The sequence below is a fragment of the Montipora foliosa genome, chromosome 1 (genome assembly GCF_036669935.1).
Source record: "Montipora foliosa isolate CH-2021 chromosome 1, ASM3666993v2, whole genome shotgun sequence".
NCBI lineage: Eukaryota > Metazoa > Cnidaria > Anthozoa > Scleractinia > Acroporidae > Montipora > Montipora foliosa.
This window is the reverse complement of record NC_090869.1, coordinates 37133276-37143744: the sequence shown is the minus strand read 5'-3', so window position 1 is coordinate 37143744 and position 10469 is coordinate 37133276. Positions and strand designations below refer to the sequence as shown.

The 10469-nt window shown below is 38.2% G+C and overlaps 1 protein-coding gene across 1 annotated transcript in view; it reads right to left on the bottom strand.

The window, feature by feature from the left end:
- Positions 1–5173: 5173 nt before the first annotated feature.
- LOC137997675 (nose resistant to fluoxetine protein 6-like) overlaps positions 5174–10469 on the bottom strand; it is a 54382-nt gene continuing 49086 nt past the window's right edge. Inside the window, exon 15 of the mRNA XM_068843810.1 lies at positions 5174–5972. Coding sequence (XP_068699911.1) covers positions 5853–5972 — 120 coding nt within the window. The 3' untranslated portion in view covers positions 5174–5852. The remainder of the gene's footprint in view (positions 5973–10469) is intronic.

The window sequence follows — 10469 nt, the reverse complement described above, 5'->3', positions numbered from 1 at the left end:
GTAACGGCAGCTTCTCAGCCGGGTACGACTGGTTATGTTTCTTCCGAGAATTTGTTTAAACCATCGAAAAGAAACTTGCCGACAAATTCTAGCTAGAAACTCTAGCTGATATTTGCAGAGCGGTTGGAAAAGAAGTTATCGAAAACAACAGCCAATTTTCAGAACTTGTAAGCAATCCGTACGCTCGAAAAATACGAAATTAATTATTTAGAAACATAACTCGTACAGAGTTCGATGGGTAGTAAGGCCGTTAAATGCACATCTCCACCAAAGCTGACCATACAACCATTCGAGAGGTTTTAGTTCATAACTAGCGACGATTTCAGTGCGACTTGCTGACTATTTCTTGGTGCAGAGTGGTTGACCAAATGGATCGTACTAAATGTCCTGGAAATTATAAGCAAACCTCCTCACTAGTTTGATAATCCACAGTACGTTTTTGGTGAAATCGTCACGAAATCGCAGATGACATAGCAAGTAAAAGTGCTTGAAAAAGCGCATGACTGTACAAAGGAGCCGCTTGAATCTTCTCACGGTAAGAGAAGCCGTTCCAAAGACTGAAGAATTTCGCTGTTACAGCACGAGCCCCATAAGACGAGACCATTGGTCAATGAGGGCAGGAGCACTTTAAAATAGAGATGTAGGGTGAAAAAACTCTACTTCATTGAACTGGCGCACAGCTACACCGTGAAAAACGTTCTACAAAAGACAAGGCTTGATCCCATGATACCCAGAAATTCACACAGGGTACCCAATCATAATTCATGTACTTTTGTTTAAAAAAGGTTAAACATGTGTAACAAAAACTTGTGAATAAACTCGTTCTCTTCAGTGTTCATTTCATGCTAGCTTGCTACTCTTAAAGATGCTCAACCAATTCATTGGAGAGGATCCATGCTTTGTTAGGCAATCGGCAAGTTGTTCACTAGCCTCAACCCATTTAACATCAGTGACATGTTCTTTGCTCAAAATTTCCTTGATGGCTGACAGCTCCAAACGTAACTTCTTCTCACTGACCAATTTGTTGGATTTTATGGCATCCAATAGAGACTTGCAATCTGTTATACACTTTAGAGGCAGCAACTGGGAGTCTGCCACACCATAGGCCAACTCATCGCAGGCGATGACGACTGTTTATGTTAGGTGAGGCAGAATCTCTGATGGGCAGCCAAGCCCGCCCGTGAGCGGCAGATCTTGTTGCAGCGACTACATATATGTTCTGATGTTGCAGTGGAATGTCTTCTTTCATGAGCACGCTGGTATTCCAGCTGTCGCTTCTCCTCTATGCATTTCACTGACTGTTTGACAGTGGCTCTCCAGAATCTTCTCCCAGGTTTCAGACTTGACATTGGCATTTTTCATGTGCCGCTTCAGCACGTCCTTGAAGCGTAGCTTCTGTCCACCTTGCTTCCTCTTCCCTTAACTGAGCTCGCCATAGAGTACTGCCTTTGGCAGCATTGAGTCTGGCATCCGCCGTACATGTCCAGTCCAGCGAAGTTGTGACGCTGTGATCAGAGCTTGGACGCTTAGTGTCTCTGCTCTTCTGAGGACTTCAACATCGGGTACTCGATCTTGCCATCATATCCCTTGTATCTGGCGCAGGTGGCCGATCTGGGATCTGGTCAGCCTTTGGATGTGGCGTTGATAGAGGCTCATGGACTCTACCGAGTAGAGCAGTGATGACAAGATGGCAGCGTTGTAGACCTTCACTTTCGTATTTCGCTTGATGTCATGTTGAGACCACAAGCGCTTCTGCAAGGAGCCAAATGCTTTCGCGGCAGCTTGAGTGCGCCGCTCAACTTCAACATCGGCGGAGTTGGTGTCTGTGACTGCGCTACCAAGATAAGTGAAATGGCTAGACTTTTTTAAGGCATCACCATTCCTCACACAGAGCTCTCTGGTCTTGCTTGAGGCTTTCAGCCTAGACAGATTGAACAGCTTCCCATCTGATCTAGTCTTCATGAAGACTCCTTTGTTGAGGTTGGCTCCCATTGTCTCTAGTACTTCAGCAAGGTAAAGAGTGTATAGTGTAGGGGCAAACACAAAGCCTTGTTTGACACCATGGTTGACGTCGAGGGCTTCACTGATGTCTCCTGCCATGGAGACGTTTCCAAGCAGAAGCGCTTTTCCAAGCATTCCAAGGATGTATGCACAATCTTTAATCTGCGTTTTAACATGACCGATGTAACGCTGTCGTTACTGACTCTTGGGCATTCAGAGATCCGCATGTCACAGGTTATTCGGAATCAGAAGTTATAATATGTATTATGTGATCTAAGATATGAAGTATAATTGCAATCACGTAACTTAGGATATAATCTTCATTCCACTTATATCCAGGCCAAGTAATTAGATGGAAGCCCAATTTTGATATCCAACATGAAATGTCGCTTTACGTCTAGGCATTTTCTGCCTATTTTTAACGATAAGGTAAGGGTAAAGGTTAGCGTTATTTTTAGGTCAGAATAAATGCAACGTTTTATCCCTATTTGAGGAGTAGCATTTGGGAGACACTTTGTGACGTTATTTTGCTGTATTCCGAGACACGAGTAATTCAGAAGTTGGGGAAAATAGGCAGAATAATCGAGGACTTTTTCATTTGCCTCTCCAACATAACGTGATAATCCCCATGCGTTCCAATGAGCAATTTTTCGATCGGCGATAAATTTCAATCAATTCAGAACGCAGCATTATATCATATCACACTATTAAAACGTTTTGGACTAAAAATCCTAGAGGTCACTGCCTTAATTTAGGGGATAAAACGTGTCAGCTATGTTAAACTTATCGAACACAGACACTGAATTCATTAAGATACTTTGTTCCCCGTATTTAGCACACTCCGTTCTACCTCAATCCTTGAAAACCGTGTCGAATTATATTGCCTTGTTGGATCAAACGGAGAAACCTCACCGAGACTGTTTAAGTTGTACTTAACTATTTCACAAATTATTTATAAATTACACAAACTATTTTCAGCGAATAGAAAGCAGGAGAAAAAGTTTAGAACCAAGCAGTTTTTAGAAATGTTTTAATTGGTATAAAAAATTAAGTTCTTCAGGAAACTTTCGCAGACTAGCAATTTGACAAGAATTACGTTCGATTTACATCACGGTCTTGATACGATAGAATATTTGGAATCCGATGTTAAAAAATTTTCCTACACAACATTATCTTTGAAATCATTTGGACCTACCTCTACCTTTTTCTCGTTACCTTTTCCAAAGTAATGGAAACGAAATTCACAAATCCCACTGGCGAATTACTTTAGCTACTTAATAACCAAGGGTGAGGTCGTAACAGCAAAATCTCGAAATGAGGCCTTGCCATATTGACCGAGTCACAGCGAGGTCAATACAGCTAGGCAGAGGTTTGAGATTTTGCTGTAACGACCGGCCGGCCGAGGTTATTAAGTTGTTTAATATATGGTTAGCAGAACGGTCCTAAAGAAGAAAAAAAGCAATTTGCATAATCCATAATCGGCCCGTGGGCTTTACCGGAGAATAATGCCTAGCGCTTAGCTGTTGTTAGCCATCAGAGCGCGCGTTATATCGGCTAGAAACACTAGCCATAATGGTAACAGGACTGAGTGGAGCCCAATTTGGTCTGTAATCATATGAGTGATTAACAAAATCGAGCGCGTAGCAGGAGTCCGATTTGTTTAATCACGGGTATGATTACAGACCGAATTGGACGACACGAAGTCCTGTTACCAATTAGTCATAACCATTACAACTTCCGAGAAAATTAATGCATTCTTTGTCACTCTCATTGCTATAAATTTGTCCATTTTGGAAAATCCCCAGTTTGGTAGGGTAAGTGGTTGTTGCTATGGTTATCACAATAAATTGCTGTGTGCACTTAATGTGATTGGCTGATGTAACTGTCCGATTTTAGGTATCCGATTACAGCCAACTGTCCGATTTCAACGTTACACAACAATTAGTGAAAAATAAAGCAGTGAATACACCGATCAAATTTGTGAAAGTTGTAATGGTTGTGATTAAACATGAAAATCGGACTTACCCGAGACAGAGTGCAGCAACGGGATGGAAAATACAAGTTGATACCAATGAATGTCGCGCTAAAAAAAACTTAATCGCCACCACGCAGGTCCACTCAAAAACTGTCTCCCTGAATTAACCCTTTCCCTCCTGTGAGCTTGACTTACAGATTGTACTCAATCTAACGCGCCAGGTGAGTTTAGTCGACAATGGGTTAAACACTACGGAAAGAGAAAACTGGCTTCTTTTAGCAGCCGTCTTGCTCATGAACACCGCGAACAGCTTGGAACTAGACGCTCCAAGAGCGTAAACTGGGTTTCCTGTGGTACTTGTTACACTAAAATAGAGGGCACTGAGTTGGGTGGTGTTGAACTGCAGAAGAGGGTCATTTAGACCATTTGAGGGGTCACCCAGACGTCGTTCCAGCAGTGGCCCTTTGGCTCACATGTTCTCACGTTGATTATGTTCCAGGGGCGAATCCCCAAATTTCAGAAAGAGGGGGCCGAGGAAATTGCGTCGAGAGCGCACCTCCCCCCACATGCCCCCTACCCGAAAAATTCACGTTAGTGATGTATATCTATCAAGGCAAAATGTATCCGAAATAGGAAAAGCTCTGAAACTGAACTAATCATTATCTTAAGTAAACCGCCTGATGTACACTGTACGACTTGAACGTCGGTTGGTTACAAATGCTCTTTAAATACTGTACAGGGAAAAAAAGGAATGGCATGGCCCCACAGCTGTGGAGTATATTTTCCCGAAAAAAGAAATTCTGAATAATTAATCGGCCATTTTCGAAATATCAAATATTCACCTTGATTAGATAGTGAGGCAGTGAGGACAAAAACAATAGAAACACGTTGGAATGCATGTGGAAAATATTTGCGTATCGTCCACTTTCCTTTGTCTTTGTCCTTTAAACCTCTCTTTCAAGCTGAATTTTAATATATTGAAAATGGTTTTTCACGTCGCTTAACGAGTGACAATCGAAAATTCCGTGAAAACAGTTCTCTTGCCAACTCGCTTAAAGTTACGCGAGTCGGCAAATTTCCATAGAATTCTCATTAAAGTTAAGCCACCAAATCAGGTAGCTTAAGCGAGCTGGCAATTACTTTCGGCCAATGAGGAGTCGCTTGCGGTTATTCAAATCGGAAATACAACAGGCGTGCTATTTTTATCATTTTTATTGTTGTATAGGCCACTTCGGAAAATACAATAATACTCTTTATTTGTCCCCCCAAATTTTGCATATGTCACCAACCTTTATTCAGTTGTATAAATAATCCCCAACAATGAATTTTGCGAGCAGTAATTTGAACATACGTCAAAAAAATGATCTGGATTGAAGCGTGCCTCTCAAAAGGTTTGAGATCAGGTGAATTTCAAAGATCCATTCGGTCCTTGGTGTTATAAATTGAAATTCCATTGATCTCCGCTATATTCTATGATTTGATTGACTTTAATATGCTCCCTTGGGATGTGTAACTTACATAGTGTGATTCCATTGGCTTCAACGGGAAATAAATGATGATGCCTCGTGACATCGCACGTGACGGCAGAGACAAGTGATCCGTGCACTTTGTCTCAGTGTTCTATAACCCGCACTTGAAACGCTTTCTTCCTCACAAAAGCAATGCTCAGGATTCCCAAGGTCCGCCCCTCAACCATGCACAAAAACGAGAGCTGCCCATTTTAACATTTCTTCGTGCTGTATACGGGCTCAAGAAGCTCAAGAAGCGTTCTTGTGTACAAATAATAGGAGATGACATGCGTTTCCAGTGTTTAAAGCAAATGAAAAACCCCTCAATGTGCAAGACCTCCGTTGCAAGATGACTGGCATCACATGCCCTACTTCTTATTTCGAAAGAAAAACGTGTTCTCCAACTGCATCACAGGAAACTCCACACAAACGGTCAGCACAAACGCAGCAGCGTAGGTCATCGCTACTCCGGCCACGAAGTAGAATGCCTGCAAAAGGAAAGAAACATTTAGTTTGAGAGATCACAGATATCTCGGGAGAAGGGAATCGACGTTTCAGCGATCAGCGAAACCATAACATCTTTTACGCACGCAAAAACTGGAAAGGCACGCACACTTATGTCCAGAAAAATGCACGCAATGGCGAAAATGGTGACAATTCGCCAAAATCCCCTAAGTTTCCAGAAATGAAGATGTTGACCAAAGTTTGGCGAATTTTCCTATGAGGTGACTAAGGGGCCTCTTTCAGAATGGCCATTTTGGCAAATTTGGCGAACAATCGCCAAATGTTGGCGAATGGTCCTAAGAGGTGACAAAGGGGCCCCATTTAGAGTAGCAAGTTTGGCGAATTTGGCGAAGAATCGCAAAAGCTGGCGAATGTTCCTATGAGGTGACTAACGGGCCCCTTTCAGTGCGGCAATTTTGGCAAATTTAGCGAAAATGGCGAATTTGGCGAAGAATTGCCAAATTGAACTAAAGGTGATGAAATTATAAAACTGTTGCAAAAAGAAAATGCAAAGCAAAAGAGCCAAGATATTGATAAATATAAGTATATTAAAGACATTTTTAATGATTTACTTTTGTAATTTTACGTAATCATATAATATAATGAACGGAAATTTTAGAAGCCAAGAAATTGTAAAAAGATATGAATATGCATATTATGATTTGCAAACACCTCTCAATACCAACTTGGAGCAAATAATAGACAAACTAAAGATAATTACTTATTTTTTTGTTGACAATTCTAGTGAGGCTAATCCAATAGATTGGTACAATAGTTATATTGAGGTAAATTTCAAACTTCTTCAAACAGATCAAGACCAAGATGGTGCTGGTATTGGTGCTGGAACAGGTAATGTTAACTTATTCAGTTCTAGAACAAATGGATCAGCTTTTATAAGATAAAAACATGTGATGGAATTACTGTATATAATAATACAAGAGCTAATGAAAGCTCACATACTTTATCAGTATTAAAAATAACCAAAGGAATATGTTTTATCTGTTGCAAAAGACAGACAATTGAGGCTACACCAGCAAACGCAGCCTATAATCAAGGGTTTGCCTTATTTTGCAGCATTCAAAAATAATTGACACCCGATCCTAGAAATGAGCATTTTAATTAAATTAGAAAATGATAACAGTATCATATTTTGCACAAATGCTGTTCCTAATTCAAAAGTGTTGATAAAATTTAGATTATGGTGTCCAAAAATCATTTTTAATGGATCTGGTATGAAAAAATACCTTTAAGACTAACTTAAACCAAGAAAATGGCAAGCTTTAAAGCTGAGGAGAATTTCATACGTTATTTCTAGATCTTGCTTCGTTCTTGTGTTCGTTCCACTATAAACATCATTGCGTAGACCGGATACTCCAATCGACCTGTTTCTTGTGAACCAGTTTGTTCAGTCGTCCTAAGACATTTCTTGAATTAAACAAGTGTGTTCCATTGGCCATTGTGCCAAACATTTTGTGAATCAAACCAGCGTGTTTAAGCGGCCATTGTGCCAAACATTTATCAATCGAACCAGTGTCTTTATTTGGTCATTCAGTAAACACTCTCTCCCCATGTGGAAATCAAAAACGTGAAAAGAACAATGAGAAGAAGCCTTTAACAATCAAATTCAAAGAGAAATCAAGTAAAAAAAAAAAAGAACCGAGGACCTACGGTAAATTTTCCGATATGTATTTGAGCTCGGGTTCTATTGCATGAAGGTCGCACTCCTCGGCCGTGACAAGGAAGGATTACGTTTTTGCAAATGTTGGCCATGAAGCACTTATATTTGAACAGACTAAACTGATAAGAGTGTAATGTGAAGTGCTAGGTTTCTACCCCATATGAACCATGTAAGTGTTAGCCCTACTGATGGAAATGAGCTCACACAAGGACAGAGAAAAACTCTGACCAAGGTGGGAATTGAACCCACGACCTTCGGGTTAGATCACCGCTGCTCTACCGACTGAGCTACAAGGTCAGACGGGAGCTGGCCGTGGGAACAGTTCCCACGGTCTGCTCCAACGTTTGCAAAAACCTAATCCTTCCTTGTACTTGTACATGTTCATTGCAGTGACTTTACGATTTTCAGTTCCCAAGGCTTGTTCCCGTCTGACCTTGTAGCTCAGTCGGTAGAGCAGAGGTAATCTAATCCAAAAGTTGTGGGTTCAATTCCCAGCCTGGTCAGAGTTTTTTGATATGAATGACACATTGTTTACGGTGCATTTTAAGTATGTTTGATGCAAAGGAGCAGAATTTTGCATCTCTATCTTAGATGGAAGTTGTAGGCCGCGAACGCTAGTGATTGTACAATCATTTAAATTTACAACAAGACGCCTGGGGGCTTATACACCGATGTACTATTAGAGATGTACTGATTGTGTAAAATGAAATGAAATGATATGATGTAACAGTTTCATGGTAAAGGTTAATGCCCGTAATTGACATTGTCATCAGACAAGCGATATGACAAGCAAACGTTTTGGGTGGACGATGACAATAATAAGTAATGTTCACGGCAGCAAGATAGTAAAATGCACGAACTCTCTCAAGATAAGTATGCCCATTCTAAAGCGTTTCAATAACTCTAGCTATTTTCGCAGTCAAATCGTCTGCTAGCCTCCTCGGGTCTTAAAGGTTAACAACTGTTTTTACAATAAATAACCTCTAGTTAAATTACAGATTTATCTGTCTTTTAATCTCTCGCCATTTTCCAAAGTTTACCTGTAGTTATAGTTCACTGTAACTGGACATCCCTGTTTGTGCATTCCATGGATACGCCCTTGTAGGCGTCTTGATTTTCTTAGGAATATAAACTTGTTTAGATGGTTTTTTTAAACACATTAACCTGATCTTGTGGAATTCTCATTATGGAATTATCAGCATTTTTAATTATGATATTAATAGAATGAGTATACTTATTGGGAATATTATAAGGCCTTTAAAACAGATTAATGGTTGTATTTTGCTTTTGTTAATATAATAGTCTGGTGTGTTGACAATTTGATTTGATTTAATTGTGAAATAAAAGGCAATTTTTTTGTTCTTATATGTACTTTTAACTTTTTGTAATACTTTGAAAATAACTGGTTTTATAATTTTCATATGTTGCTTTAAGAGCCTTTCTTGAAAAATAGTAAAAGCTGTTTTAATGTAACGATTATATATTCCTTTTAAAAATCTAATTTGTAAATTCAATTTTTTTTTTGGAATTTTTGATTGGGACTGGCCAATTAAAACAGTCTGTGGTCTGTGAGACATGTTGCTGCTACCCATAGTACATTGTGAGACTGAATTTTCAACCATTTTGTTATAGTTTTTTGTGACTTCATATAATTCTATTTTTTTTTGTTTACATAAACTCATATTATACTGTATAAAAATTAATATATCTTTATATCTTTAAGTGTTTTTCAAGATTTTTATGTTTAGATTTTAACGCTCTTAGATAGAAACTCTAGAATAACGAAATGGAGTAATACAAATCCATGGTCAAATTACTTTAACAATAGAATATGGGAAAAGATAAGAAAAATTACAAAAGTAATGATAAATTAAAGTTTAAGATAATTTTTTTATTCAATTATAACACCATTTTGTAAAAATACATTGTCTTTGTGTTTTTAAGTCTTCATATGAAATCATTTTGCAGCTAAACTATATGTTCTCAAACAAAATTCAAAGAGCCATGGTTTATTAAGCATATATTTGTTTTTGGTGCAGTCATTCATAGCTTTCATTCTTTGAATATCATTATAATATTTTTGGGAGGAGCCATATTATATATACTATATTATAATATTTCATTTTTTAAATATTTTCATACGTTTAATTTTTTTCAATCTTTTTACCAACAATTTGAGTCAGTTCATTGGTTAATTTCCTTTTTTTGCAATTATGATTAAAACTCTCTCTGTGCTTAATGCAAAAATAGTTGTTACATCTAAATTTTCGTACAGTTTGATTTAATAAATCTAACTTCTTTTTGCACATCTTACAAAATTAGACAATCATATATATTTAGATTAGAGATTTAATTTGTGTTTTGCTGTTTAATTAAGTGATATGTCTGTTTAATTTAGTCATTTGCTTACGTTCATCAACAAGTACTTTTTTTTTTTAATCTGAGAAAATTCCTTTGCTATAAGTACATATTTGTTATCCATGTTGATTAATAGATCAATTTGCTTTTTAATCATTTTCCTTTTTTGGGTTACAGAATACTTAATCAACTGCATTAAGTAAAACAAAGATCGATAACACTCTCTAAATTGAAACTTAAGCAATTGATTCTTGGTAATGTATTATTAATATTAAAGAGAATATGTTTACTCTAATTGTTAAATAAACATATTTTTGGTATGTTGGCCAACCCTTGTCAATATAAAATATTATTGGTGGCTGGAAACACATTTTCAGAAACAGGGTTAATAAATCAGTAAGGCCATAAATGTGCTCTAAAAATTGAGTATCATAATACCATTGCC